Source organism: Ixodes scapularis, unplaced genomic scaffold (assembly GCF_016920785.2).
Source record: "Ixodes scapularis isolate PalLabHiFi unplaced genomic scaffold, ASM1692078v2 PGA_scaffold9__187_contigs__length_104089568, whole genome shotgun sequence".
NCBI classification, from domain to species: Eukaryota; Metazoa; Arthropoda; class Arachnida; order Ixodida; family Ixodidae; genus Ixodes; species Ixodes scapularis.
In genome coordinates this window covers 58,188,338-58,203,100 of record NW_024609884.1, presented here as the reverse complement: position 1 = coordinate 58,203,100, position 14,763 = coordinate 58,188,338, and the positions used below count along the sequence as shown (strand labels likewise).

Below are 14,763 nucleotides of genomic sequence, written 5' to 3'. Positions count from 1 at the left end.
TCCCTCTGCCCCGCGGCAGGCTGTATATTGACCAGACGGGCAGATGTGTATATACAAGGGTGAAGGAACATTTTCTTTCCCTGCGTTCTCCCTCGGGGAATGGTCCATTGCACCAGGTGTGGCTGCTTGCCGTCATTCCATGACATTAAGATTTTGTTTTAACACAAAAACGAGACTGCGAGAGAGATAGGCGAAGCATATTTTATGGCGACTCATGGAGCGAACGCATGTGCAAGCGCTCCTTCCATTGCCCTCGTAGGTGACGAAGTAGATTTCCTTAAAAAGTGTGACAGGTTTGTGTGACTGTATGTAGGCGTGGCTGATGCCGGATGTTATCGGTTTGCTTTTTCTGTTATCTTCCCTCCCCCTTTTCATGTTTATTTCTGTTTTTGCGCAGCAATAAACTCTCAGTAGTAAGTGAGTGCCCCGTCTGCGTGTTTCCTCATCCCATGTTTTTTAGCGCTGTTCTTAGCAAACGAGTATGAACCACGACACAAGGGTGTCTCTCTCAAGATTGAATAAACATGTAGGACGATGATGACACAACCGCATCTTGTGAAAGATGTAATTGTGCAATATGATATCTCTTATTTGCTTTGTGTTCTCACTCCAGTGGACCAGAAACGTCAGATGATTGAACATGTCATTTGCGCATGCGTAGTTGTTGATTACCGCCGTTACCCGTTGCCGCTTCAAATTTGAAACGGTTCCATTGTCCGTTGGTGGCGTTTTTGGGTCAGGCGCGGGCAGGTGCTGTGAGAACCACTTGCTTCGGTGAGTCCGTCAAAAAGTTGCTTCTCTAGGCCCCTTTTTCTTTCTCACACGATTGCCTTTGTGGAGCTTTGTTTCGCCAGTGTGGACAGGCGAGTTTTCGCAGAGCCTCGGTAGGGTTGAGGTGGGACAAATTTATACTCTGTTTCATACTTAGCGTGCAACACTGTCAAAGCTACTGGCGCGAGCGCGTGGCTTCATCTATGGTTTTGTTTGCGCGAGAACACGTGCAAATGATCAATGAGGTCAAGCCCCATGCTCGCGCCAGTAGCTTTGAGAGCGTTGCACACTAAGTATGAAACAGAGTATAGTTGAGGTTGGTTGAGATGATCCGGATACATGCTAAGCAAGGGCTCTCATGGGGATCAAGCTAGGTTACGGGATCTTTCGGCTACCGGCTTTCAACTCTAAAAAATATTTATTTTTGCTTCATTGGAAGCTAGTGAAGATATTTTTGGGGCGCAGGCCTTGTAAACCGAAACGACGCGAAATAATCAATTAAAAAAAAAAACGGAAAAAAAAAAAAAGAAACCGACAAAAACACTTGGGTTGTCTACTAGACCATAAACTGCCTCTCTGAGAAAGAATAAAACAAACTCGGGACGAGTTTGATTGTTTCTGTTCCCAACGAGCTCTTCAGTTAATGACTAACAACCTAAAAGTCAACGTTGCGGTAAACATTTTCTGCAAAGAAAATAAAGGGCTTTGTCATGCCCTGGGGTACTCCCTGCCCAGGAATGATTATAATAACGTAGTGTCTAGAGTACCGTCCGACGGCACTCTTGCAGAGCGTTCAAGTGCCATCCGACAAGTTCTCAAACAAAGATTTTCGAAGGGCTGCGTCTACAATGCCGTCCGACGGCACTCCACTCGCGCCTACAAGTGCCGCCGAAAGAGAGTCGGACAGCGCGTGTATCACTGGGGAGATCGTTAACCCCCCCCCCCCCCCCCCCCCCCCTCTCCCACCCACCTTCTGCTTCGCCGCGACAGTATGCGGCTGCTAATTACAAAACTATTGACCCATTTGGCCCCGTCGTACACGCCGCTCCGCGGCATCCAGCCGGCAAACCAAGCCCCGCGGTCCCCCATGCGAATCCCGGATAAAAGCTCACCGGAGAAAAGCTCACCGGAGAAAAGCTCACCGGAGAAAAGCTCACCGGAGAAAAGCTCACCGGAGATAAGCTCACCGGAGAAAAGCTCACCGCAAAACCGGCGGATGAGGAGAAAAGCTCACCGGCCATTGAGCGTATGCGGAAGAAGGCTCACTGATTTTTTTTTTCTTCTTTTTATATGGAGGCTGCTGGAACATGCGCAACATATATCAATTTATTATCATTAAAATTCGTCAGCTTTGTGAAAAAGAAAATGTCGTTTCTTGTTTATTGCTCCCAAATTAATAATTGCGGGCGGTGTTTTCTGGGGCTTAAGCCTTGTTCAGACAGTTGCGTTTGACTGCGTTTGAGTGCGTTGCGGCTGCGAGAAACCAGGACGTCCCTGCTACTTATATGGCGTGCCAAGATGATTCCTTGAATTGGATTCCACGCTTCATACGAAGCACAGATGTGCCGATGACTCGCTTTCGGTTCTCGACGCAACGCATTTAAACGCACTCAAACAAAACTGTCTGTAACGGCCTTTACTCTCTAGGCAACGAAAGCCTAACTGAAGACTTAATGAACTTGAAGAACAGGAAAAAGTTCAAAAACTAGTAATGTCTGCCAAAAACCTAAAAATCAAAACCGTAAATCTGAAAGTGAATGCGCAACAACGCGGTGCCTGAAATTCTCTTGAAGCTTTTGTTAACCTTTGAAAGCAGGATAAAACAGTCAATAGGATATTGAGGCTTCTTTCTTCCACGGACATGCACGTTTTCTAGCCGTTCGTGCTGGTGTTTCCACACGTTGCCTTTGTGTGATAGTGCCCTTCTACGGCCAGTCACCCATGACCTTCAGAGCTGCACACTCGCACCGTTGTTACTCGTGACCTACATAAGAAGTAGTCTTCTGTAAGGTAGTGAATATGGCGAGTTGGTAAACGTTATATATCATGAAAACCGTTCGAACGACGACGACGGGGTGAATAAAACAAACACGACAGAACGAAGCTGTTCTTGCAACCAAAGGTTTGTTAGTGAAATTGACAGAGAGAAAACAGCGTAGCCGACACTGCCTACATCAACAAACACCTACTTATTTATTAGGCACTACACAATATTTGGAGCTGAAACGGTTCACACACCGCTATTCACATTAGCTCGCAAAGAACAAACCGCTTTATCTGACAGAGCCACCGACAGCGCACTGTCAGCTGTCAATATATTGTCTTTTTTACCGGTGTACGATGTTCTGATTTTATACTTGCGGCGTCATTAATATACAGAATGGGTGATTGCTGATTTCTGAGAAATTAGTAAACATGCCCAATGAACTTCAAGAATATTACAAAAAAAAAAAGACATATTTTTAATGAAGTGACAAATCCAAATTCTGTTAAATTGCCATGTTTGACGCAGAATCTGCTAAGTTAAAAAGATCGGTGAGCTTTTCTCTGCATCCGCTCAAAGGCCGGTGAGCTTTTCTCCGGTGAGCTTTTCTCCGGTGAGCTTATCTCTGGTGAGCTTTTCTCCGCCGCCCCCCCCCATGCACCTCCGGAAACGAAGTCCCATATCAGTTTGTTCAGCGAAGTTTCGTCGTCAACCTTCGTTTTTTTCCAGTGTTATTTGTAAAAAAGAAATGTCAATATCGCCAAATGCGTCAACAAAACAAAATGTTAGAGAAGAAAAAAAAATATTAGCCCAAACTGAGGATAGAACCCGGGACCGTTCGCTTATGAGGCAGACATCTTACCACTAAGCTACACTACAGCTTCTAAGTCTCGTTTTGAGAACTCGTTTTATACGGGATTTTCGGACGGCACTTGAACGCGTGAGTGGAGCACCGTTGGACGGCACTTCAATGCTATGCAAGAGTGCCGTCCAACGGCACTCTTGCATAGCACGGTACTCTAGCATAGCGGACGGCACTCTAGACAGTACGTATAACAAATTTCGTATTCCCATTATGTCTTATGTTATGTACGTTCCAGGCCCGGGACAAAGAAAACAAGTGAACCATATTCTTAAAAAAATATAAATAATAAAAAAACAGTAACTTGAGAACAAACATCGGCTCAGCTTTATGAAGCTTTACAGTTCCTCTTATATATGTGTTATGTATATACCCCAAAAAATTCACAAATTCACCTAGATATGGCTATAAAAAAAAAAGTTTATTTCAATGCTTGCATTCCCTTAATTGAGGGCCTAGGAACTCTCTAAGGAGTTAAACTATGCCCTTCTGGTTGTGTTAAATGATGTGCTTCTGGTTTGAACACGGCAGTGTGCCCTGAATACAGCTGGTACAGGAGGTGTAGACAAGGGGCAGATTTCTAGGTCAGGCTGGGGGAAAGGGCGGTGAGAATTTGGCTCGGGGGTTCTGCAAAGAGATGCAGCGTCCCGGACGACGATAGTAGGCCCTTTTCAACATTGGCGGTCGGCATTGCACCAAGCAGACGAAGCGCGTGATTGGATTCGGATGCTTGGGAGAAGAGCGTGTTGGTTTAAGTCGTGGATGAAGAAAGAATAAAGCAATTAAAACAGGGACAACACAACCACATCTTTCATGAAAGATGTGGTTGTGTGGTTGTGTCGATGTGGTTGTGTTGGCCCTGCTTTAATTGTTTTATTCTTTCTTCATTCATGGATTCAGAGTCCTCATCGAACGCTAATGCAGCGCTGATGTCCAATACATGCTTAGAGTATGTGAGCAAGCAATGGCGGACAAGCGTCATTTCAGCAAGGACGAGGCATTTCTTCCTAAAAATGCCAATGCATGCCCCTTTTTCCACAAAAACAACAGCAAAAGGTTGCCCTTGGGGCTGGGGAGAGCGGTCGCCCCCTCCGCCTTAATCTGCCCCTGTTGTAGACGTGCACTCTGGTCCGAGAAGACTTAAATGGCCGCTTTGCTCGATCCCTTTTATCAAGACCCTATGAAAGTACTCTTGCCAACCAATGTCGTCACGTTTGTCGTACATGGACGGCAATTATACGAGGGGGGAGTGGGTCTGTCTTCAAACGGCATCTTAGGTCCTGGCCTTTAAGGTGGCTGCGGCCTTTAATGCGCTCAAACACAGTTTTTCTTTCACCTTTTTTTAATAGATGCAAGGCTACACGCGAGTCTGCTCGTGCCAACGTTACTAAACCACTCAGTTGGGAAACTGCCATAGAGACTGTTCTGAAAAAGTGGCACCGACCCATCCTCCAGAACCGAGCTAATGGCGAATACAACGCCGCCATTTCTCCCGCAGCGGCCACTCGAGGAACTGCATGGGACTTCTATTTTGGCTTTAATCGGCCATTATGGCGTCGAAACAGATACGGTGGAAGAGGTTACAGGGGCGCCACCCCCGTCTCCTCAGCGGACGCGCCGCGAATTACTACAGAAGCACCTAGGTCGGAATGCACTACCTGAAAGCACCGCTGAGGCATGGTTGTATAAAAATAATATTAATTGTGCCGCAAAACCTTGCAAACTAAAGATTTTAGAAAACATCATGCGCCCTCAATTTGTACTAAACTTCAATAAAAGTTGCTACAAAAAGAGTTTTTTTCCCGTTGGTTTTTGCGCAAAAACATGCGTCTGAAAGTTCAAGGTTGCCGCAGTAAAGACAAATGATAAAGGGTGGCGCTGTTGTCATGTTTAGCTCGGTCTCGGTGTACTCCAGCGGCCCATGTTTCAACGGTGAGTTTCCCAACTGAGGGTTCTAGTAACGTTAGCTCGTGCAGAGCTCCATCCTGGATATCCGGTGTAACTGCGTCGTAAACATCATGCGCTAGTGAATATACACTTTTCAAAACATAGCTGAAGGTACAATTTCTTTTTTTTCTTTAAGCGCGGTTAAATAGATGCCAATTTGGATGGACGGATAGATGAGTGAATGGATACAGCTCAACTCTTTGAATCTGGCAGCATCTTGTTCTACCTAGCCAGGGTTTTCAACTTCCAAAAGCTAATGATGTATGTGCTTCCCAAAAAATAAAAGCGCCACTCGAGTCGCAGGAACTTCAACGCTTCCATATACTAGTCACGGCAATATAAGTTTTCCCTAAAGGATGCAGCTTTGGTCTGGTAAATTGAAGGTCGTGCACTGCTGTGCACTAACGCATTTCTTCTTCAGTACGTCTGATCGTCGACGACTGTGTCATATACAGGCCGATTCATTCACATCACGAGCAACTAATCTTGCAGAATGATCTCTCACTTATTATTCAAGGGTGTCAGAAATGGCAAATACCATTGAACTATAATAAATGTAAATCTCTTTTATTTTCCCAGTTTACATGTTCTATCCTACTTTCTTCACCTTTCAAGCATCCCAATAACTACGTAACTACTTGCTCATCGTATAAATGCCTAGGAATACCTCTGTCATCACCAATGTTAACCATACTCTCAGATTTCTTTGCTGTAACTTCAGAAAAGCTACATCCCCAATAAAACAACTAGCCTATACTACCTTGGTCAGAACTAAACTAGAATTCGCTCCCTTCATATGGTCACCAATAAAAACAGCCCTCCTTTTTTTTCTTTTTCGGACTACTCCCGATATGCTAGCACATCAGGATTTTTGCGAATTAGCTAACGTGGACACACTTTCTCACCGCCGCAAGGTGCCTCATCTCTCTCCTCTATCGGATCTTTTATCGCAACAATCGTGTCTGACAATGTTTGCTATCGCCTCCTCACCATATTTTTTCTCGTTTTGACCATTCTTGTAGACTCTGTCTGATTTCATCGTCGACTGTCAACCTTACCATTAGCCACTGATGACTGTAACACACTACCAGGGGGGCTATGTTCGACAAATGTTTCGTTTCTCCTAAAAAGAAACGGAAGTGACAATATTGTGCCTGATTGATTAGAGGCTCAGATGACGAGAGCCTCTAACCAATCAGACGTGATATAGTCACTTCAGTTTCTTTTTAGGAGAAACGATTGTCGAACATGCCCCCCTGACCCAATTGTTTCCATAACTGACACTAATAAATTTGCTGCAGCCATTATCCTATTTTTTCTAACCTAGCTCTACAACTAGATTACAGCATGTTTTGTTATTAAATATATATTTCTTTTAATGTTCACTCCCTCGTATAATGCCTCTGGGCCAACGAGGTAGAGGGACTTAAAATGATAAACTGGCAGCTGAAAGGGACCCCCAATTGGCCGCCGCCATGTTGCACATTTCTGACCAATAGACACGTGACCTTATAGTTTTACGTCTAGATTTTAACAAAGTACAGCACACAAATGATAGCTTATTGATCTTTAATAACAGTACCGACGAGATAAGTTATGTTTCCATTGTTTTAAGTCCAAAATGTGCTTTCACGACAAAAACTTGGGCAGCTTCGCAATGCCTCCGCTAGATGCCGACAGTCGCGGTGCTGTATTTTGAGTTTTTATCGGAGCCAGACATGGGATCTCCGGGGCTAACAGTGTTGATAAAATAGTTTATCATGTTTTTTACACCAATCGATCGCAGTACAAATATCGGCTCAGTTTTGCGTAAAAGCCTCAGGATTTGGTACGGTCACGTGTCCAGTGGTCAAAATCGTACAACATGGCGGCAGCCAAGTGGGGGTCACCTTTGCCTGGTGAATGTGACACCAGTTTATCTCTCTCTAATCCCCTTTACCTCGTTGCCCTGTGCCCTTACAGGTGCCCTGCAATCATATTTAAGCGTCTACCTTTTTGCGGTTTCCACGTCTCTTGGGGTTCGGGCAAGCCAGCGGCACGGAGAGAGCAACTAAGTGTCAGTGCGTCATATTTTAACCGGACGACGCGGAAGCCTCCTCCACCTATGGGGGCGACCTGTGGTGCCGAAAGCGTGCAAAATGTGACGTTTTTGGTTCTCGGCTTACTACTAGTCAGAGTCGCTAAAAGCTTCTTTTTAGTCGAAATACAAAATATAAGTGGCGCGAACAGTTTCAGTTATTTATGAAAGTAGTTTTTTTTCACTATTTTAGATCAGAAAAGAAACAAATGCAGTTTATAAAGTACGGAAACAAAAAATGACCCGTCGACATACCTGCTATCAAGCGGTGGAAAAGGCAGTGTATACTAGAAAGGTGTAGTGGGATCAGGCACCAGCGAGCGACAAGCTTAGAAAGGTCCCGGATGTATGCAGTGGCGCTGCGGTCATATGGACTGGAGGATCCGACCGGTTCCGAGCGTTCCCGAGGCCTTCGGCGAACAGCTTTCGCTTGCAATTTGGCCTTTAGGCGGTATGGCAGCGCGAAGGGACTCCCGTTCTGAACTGATCTTTACCCCGTGTTTGCTGTCGTTTGTGGCCAATGAAGTGTCATGCCGAATTAGTGTTTAATTGCGAAGCAAATGCAATGCGAGCCGCCCTGGCTGCCCACTTCATACAGCCTAACCTGAACATGCTTTAGTGGCGCCTTCTCGAGCCGTCGACACGGAGTGTGGCTGCCGTGACCGCTCGCCGAGCTCACTACCCCTCCTCTAGTTCACGGCCACTTAAGCAACCAAGGACGTCAGGAAGGAGGTTATTTTTTGCTTGTTTTTGTAATTTTCATTCAGATATGCGCCATTCATTGTTATCTTCTTCACAAGGTTGAGAAGAAAACAATGAGAAGTGCAAGTCTAATGAACAAAATGTAAGGGCGCAAACGAGCTGGTGTACACTGCACATGGTTGAAAGAACCCCCGAGACTGCGGGTAAACGACACAACACTAAAAAGTCTCGTTTAGAGACTCTTTAGTGTTGTGTCGTTTACCCGCAGTCTCGGGGTTTTTCCAATCATGTGCAAGTCTACTTGTTATCTCCATCGCGAGGAAAATAGTTGTCTTTAATTGAGTAATATATTTTGTTGCCGCTTTCATTTTCAGGCACAATGTTTTACGCCCATGAAATCCTCCGCAGGCACCATGGCAAATTGGGCCTCATCTGGTGAGTTCATTTTGGCAGAGAGCAATGCAGGCACTTTGCAGAAGTGATCTCTTGCAGCACAAAAAAGCACTGTAGTTGCCCAGAAAATGTTTTTTTTCCCCATTCTAGTTCTATATTTAAGTTTGAAGGTCTATTTTGAAATAATATCAAGATGGAGAAGAGGAAATTCACATTTTCTTGGAAAACATAGCAGCTTAGTCATGCGGGAGTTCCTAAAGTCATTAACACTTTGTAATTCAAGGGCTTCAAGCAAAATGAATGTCTTCCTCGAAATCTAGCTCTACTGAGAATATTAGTCATAATTTATCTTTCTAAATGGGTGCACACTATTGTTTGTTAATGTTCCCTGTTCGGTTGGGTTAGAAATTAGAATTGGCAGTGGCTGCAAGTGTTATGTGGAATTCTAAATTACTGAATAGCCAAGTAGGAGTAGTGGGTAGCAAAGTCTCGCCAAGAGATTATGGGAGTTGGTGATATCTTTTTTTAATTATTTTCAAGATATATTTTTGACTGGTTTTGACAATATGTTTGTGTTCCCTCTGTTGACTCATGAACAAGTGAAGTACAGCGTGTCTCCCCCAAATATTTAGTGTTTTCTTTTTTTACCCGCAAAAATAAACTATGCTTTGCAAAGCGCTCATTTTCTCCAAATATTTATCCAGGTAGCAAAGTTTCAACAGTAACTGTTATCTGTTCAAAAGTCATAAATGCTTTTCTGAAATTTTCAACAAATAATGCGGTCTATTTCTGCTTTGTCTTTGGTAACTGGCGTCACAAAGCTCTGTCAGCCGCCATTTTCCCATTAAAAATTTCAGGAAATTACTTTGTAACTTCTGAATAAGGTAACGGCTACTGCTGAAACTTTTGCATCTAGTTCGGATCTTTAGCGCTACTTTTGGACAGTGTTTTGCAAAGCATAGTTTATTTTTGCTATAAAAAAACCCTTTAAATTTTTTTTTTTTTTTGGGGGGGACATATTGAATAAAATCTGAGACAAACGAGAAAACGCAACAAATAGACAACTACCTTAATATATGTGGGTGTGGGTATGTTTATCCAGCCTGAACTTAGTCAGCCTCGACGGGCGACTTGTCTCTCAGCTGTAGATGAGAAATTTAGCCGATGCAGTACAACCGCCTACCTGGGGCCTTTGACGTGTATCATGCACTCGTGATACATGACCGCACGCTCGCAGGATGCTCATTCAGATCGAAACGGGCAGGGGGGGGCATTGAACCCAGGATCCTTGGGTTCTGTGGCGCGAGCTTTTTCTCCATGTGCTCTGAGCGGGTGTGCGCTACCCCACTCGGAGTATCCCGTATTACTCACTCCCCAAGTTTGCCCATTTTGTATACAAGAAAATCTCCAGGAGAGTGCAAACTCCTCCTCCCCTCTTTAAGCTCTTAAACAAGGAGTTTTTGTCTTTCAGCAGCAATGATGGCGAGGCCTAGCTGGATCTCGCTAGCATGAGCAGTGCAGTACAAATGTAATGGAGTTGTCTTCGTTTAAATTCAGCGTCAATATTTCTTTTAAATAGGGGTGCGCTAATATTGAAACTTTCGAATGTGAATTGAATATGAATAAAACAAGAAACGTGCTTCAAATATAGAATCGAATATGTGTCCTGTAATAAAAAATTGCAAAACAAGAGATAACAGCAGGTTTTATTGCCTTTTTTTAAAATAAATCAATGCAATTACGTTTTACTGGGCTAAAGATGCTTCTAGTAACACACTGATTACGAATTATCGTGTAGTAAAATTAACTGCTCAATGTGTTCAAAAAGTAAGCGCTTCCTCCGCGCTGTCACAACATTTCCGCCAGTAGAAAGACCTTTTAATTGTGAAACCTGCGAAATTTCACTAAAGTTCGAAGAAGTTTGACTTATGGACAGTGTTGCCCATCTGCTACTACATGAATATTTCGAATTTCGGGACTCAAAAAAGTTAGATAGTATATTTTATATGACTTTAACAGGCATGTTTTTGCATCAGTGCTGTCTGTTATCAAACATATAAACTTTTTTTTTTTTTCTAGGCATGTTTTTGTATTTTGTATTTTTATGTTTTGTCTTCTTTCTTGTACGCACTTTGACGCACCCTCTTGTAGGCTCGTGGGCTGTTGAGGGGCACCACAAAAGTAATAAATAAATAAATAAATAAAAAAATAAATATTTTATAAAATGGTTTTCAATGTTTACACCATATAAAAGCGAACATATGCACTTTTAACGCTTTCATTGGTTAATAATGTAAACCAGTGATGCCAATAAACCCAACAGATATTTCACTTTTCCTCTGCCAAGTAAATCAACTACTTTTTTTTTTTTTCGTGGATGCGCACAAAAGTATAACTTTAGTCGAACCTTTGTTGAACATCACGTTGAAAGTTAGAAAAAGTCTAACTTAGTCGAACTCGAACCTGGGCAGGTTCGCGACATCCCTAGTTTTGACTGTGCGGGAGTGGCAGGAGTTTTGTCGATGGCGATGCAATGTTCTGCTCGGACCTAGCTTTTTCTTTTTTAAATTTTCAAACATTTATATTAGATAACACTCTCGAGATTCTTTTTATATTTATATTTCACTCTCGAGGTTTATTTTATTGTATCAATTTATAGAACGTGCAATTGCATCACATATTGCTATAAAAGCGCCACACAACAAAAGGTATGATGAAAAAGAAACCGAAACTGATCCTGTCTTGCCGCCATCATACAGATAGAAACAAAGCAGACCGATAACGCGTGCATCATACACCTTTCTTAATGAATAAACATAATCATAGGGGAATGCGCGACAAGCAGATTATTCGTTACTTGCTGGAATATTCGTAGTTTGTGCGAATATTCGCTGTTTTTTCCGAATATTCGGCTTTGGCCGAATATTCAGGAACTTCCGAATATGAAATTTTCGAATTAAATACGTTTTGAATAAGGAAAATATCAGATTTTTATTGGAAATTTTTAATATTTGCACAACTCTACTTTTAAATAAACTGTGAGCCCCCCCCCCCCCCCCCCCCTCTCCTCCTTTTTTTTGGCATAGAAAATCTCCCGGATTTGGTTTCTCCGAAATCGGCAGGTATTCCGCACTTCTCGTGGCATTTTTTGTCAGCAAGGAAAAACCCGTTTGGGGGTCTATGAAAGCAAGTGGTGTAGAGCTCCCATTGCCGGCATGCTCCATTGTTTTGGGGGGAACTCACAGGGCTTGATTTGGAGTATGGCTTTTTTTTAGTTCCTCATGCCCTAAAAACTGAATGGTATTACTTGTTTGTCGAAAGAATGTTGTTCCACGCTCCCGCGAGGACCTCTCGTTCATTCCCGCCTCTCAAATCGCAGGCTGGCGGCCTGCCAACCCAAATTCCTGAAGCGGCTCAAGACCTTCGCAGTCTCACTCAACAGACTCAGGTGCGAATCCTTGCCACCCGGACGCAACGACCGTTGGCGCTTCTGTCGCAGGAGTCGGGCACGCTCGCGGAAATTGCTGTGTTGATGCTTGTTTAGTTGTTCCGACACCGGATTTAGGTTAACGTGTCAAAAGGCACACTTGCTCCACTTGTACAAGTCCTGTTACCTGTGTATATTGCACAGTGGGCAACAAAACAATATTGGTAAAAGACAGAAAAAAGATGATTAATTGGAGAAAATATGTTGTAGCAAAAACGCAACAACATACCTTGCACAATGTTTACTCATAACGATCCTTCAAGATTACACAATAAAGCACAGGGCATGTACTTCAGATCGAGCATAGTAAATGAAACCTGAGTCATTTATTTGCCGGGACACGGTAGAAGGTACCTTTTTATGTCCTTAAAGCTAATGAAAAACCAAATTTGTTTTTCGTGTTTTTACGGCATAAGGTCGGTCTGTCTTTGAGGTGCAGCGACACTGGTTTGCGCTGTAGATGAAAAACTTGGCCAGTGCACTTTACCGCTGCTAGCTGGGGTGTTTGACATGCACCATGCAGTAGTGATACATGACCGCACGCCGGTACGATGGTCATCTAGATAAAAATAAGCAGTGGTGGGGATTGAACCCCTGTTCGTTTCGATCTGGTGGAGCATCGTACCGGCATATGGTCGTGTATCACTACTGCACAAGCTGGATTGGTTTAACTACCATTAAACCTATCCCACTTGTATCTTTTTCATAAGTGAGACTGTTCTTCCAAGTTTGCTTGTTGGTGTGGAGACACGCTAATCCTTTTTCTGGAATTTGATGGTTTCATTGTTTTTGCTCGTTATATGAGTTGACTGTTGAAAGGAAGTCTGTGCTGTAATAACGTATGTGGCAGGAAAGCTGGCTGACCCATCTAAGTGTACAAAAAAGCCCAACACTCGCCTGTGCCCAACTAGCCCTTTGTGCTGTAGAAAAACGCTGCACTAACTTTTTTTTGCAAAAAACTGGATTATTGGTATTATGTATGATAAGAACTAATACTTCCAGTTTCTTTTTTTTGTGCATGATTTCAGAGAGTTTAGTAATCACGCATAATATCTGAATAAAATAAATACGAGGAAATTAGGTTTGGCTATTGGAAGCTTCAGGCATGTGATAAGTGGCGGCACGGTGTGCTCCTAGCAGAATCATTTTCGTTGGCATTGTGTGTAGCGCCTGACCCTAGTTTCTAATCAATGTCAGCTTACCTGAGCACAGCAAAACATTTGGAGCAGACGACCTATGCAGAATCGCTTTTCGGAGGGGTGGCCAAAGTGAAATAGTTTGCTATTCTCCCCCCCCCAACACACACACACACAATATACAGTCATGTCTCGTTAATATGGACCCCACATAATGGAAGAAATTTTCTGCGCCCTATCTTTCGCCATGCAATTTTGCCCCGCTTATACGGAAACTCCAGTCTGGACTATAGACAGCTATTTTGGGGATGAACTGGGCAAATACAGTCATTTTTTTCTCGTTACTATGGATGCCATTACCCCAGTTGAAAAGAAAAAAGGTTAAAAAAATGAAAGACGTTTACAATTCTCTTATACATGTTGATTGAAAGCTGAGACTGTGGTTTGAAAAACGGAAACTCGTGAAGTCACAAGAAAAAGGGACAGACAACGCCTCAAACTCAGCTAAAAGTTTTATTGCCTCTATGTCTTATATACACCTCCCCCAAACGTCGGGGAAGGTGTACACCTCTCCCGACGTTCTGGGGAGGTGTATATAAGGCGTGGAGGCAATAAAGCTTTTAGCTGAGTTTGAGACGTTGTCTGTCCCTTTTTCTTCTTATTCACGAGTTTCCATTTTTCAAACCACAGCCTCTGCTTTCAATCATCATGTATAACTTACACCAGTGCGCCTGCACTTTAACCGTTTCTACAATTTTCATTAACACCGAATTAGAGCACAGCTCTTGAGGAGGAGGAGGGGAGGGTATGCCCTGTCTCCTTCTCCCCCCTCCTCCCACTCTCCTCCCATTTTGCGGAAAATTTTAACTAAATTTGCCGCTAAATTTTGCGAAAATTGTCTTGCTAAATTTAGCGGAGTAATTTTTTTGCTAAATTTAGGAGGCATATTTTTCCATTAAATATAGCGGGACAATTTCCTGCTTAATTTAGCGGTAACTTTTCCTCGTCAAATTTATTGGGAAAATTTTCGCGCTAAATTTAGCAGAAAAATTTAACAAAAACTTTCCCGCTAAATTTAGTGGGGAAATTTTCCCATAATGCAACGTGCGGTTACGGCCGCTTGCATTATTTCCATATTGCAACGCGCGCGGCGCCGCTCAAACTGGAAACGGGTGCCTAAGAGCTCGACCGAGATATCGGTGAGCCCAAGAGGGCACAGTGTGCACCCAAACGTTCGTTGCGGGTCTTGTGATAAGAGGCGCGCCCCAAACAAGTGATTACTAGGGATGCCGTGAACCACCCTAGGTTCGAAATCGAAAAGTTTCAATATTTTCAAACCAAACTGAGGTTTGAATTCGAAAGATTTCGATATTGTCGACCATACTGAGGTTCGACATTGAAAAG

The 14,763-nt window shown here is 43.3% G+C and overlaps 1 protein-coding gene across 2 annotated transcripts in view; it reads left to right on the top strand.

The window, feature by feature from the left end:
• The first annotated feature begins 712 nt into the window (after positions 1-712).
• LOC8041306 (meiotic recombination protein REC8 homolog) overlaps positions 713-14,763 on the top strand; it is a 136,204-nt gene continuing 122,153 nt past the window's right edge. For both annotated transcript variants that reach the window (XM_040222932.2, XM_042287358.1), the window contains exons 1-3: positions 713-774; positions 8,718-8,778; positions 12,116-12,184. In XM_040222932.2, the coding sequence (XP_040078866.2) occupies positions 8,723-8,778; positions 12,116-12,184 (125 nt within the window). In that variant the 5' untranslated portion in view covers positions 713-774; positions 8,718-8,722. The remainder of the gene's footprint in view (positions 775-8,717; positions 8,779-12,115; positions 12,185-14,763) is intronic.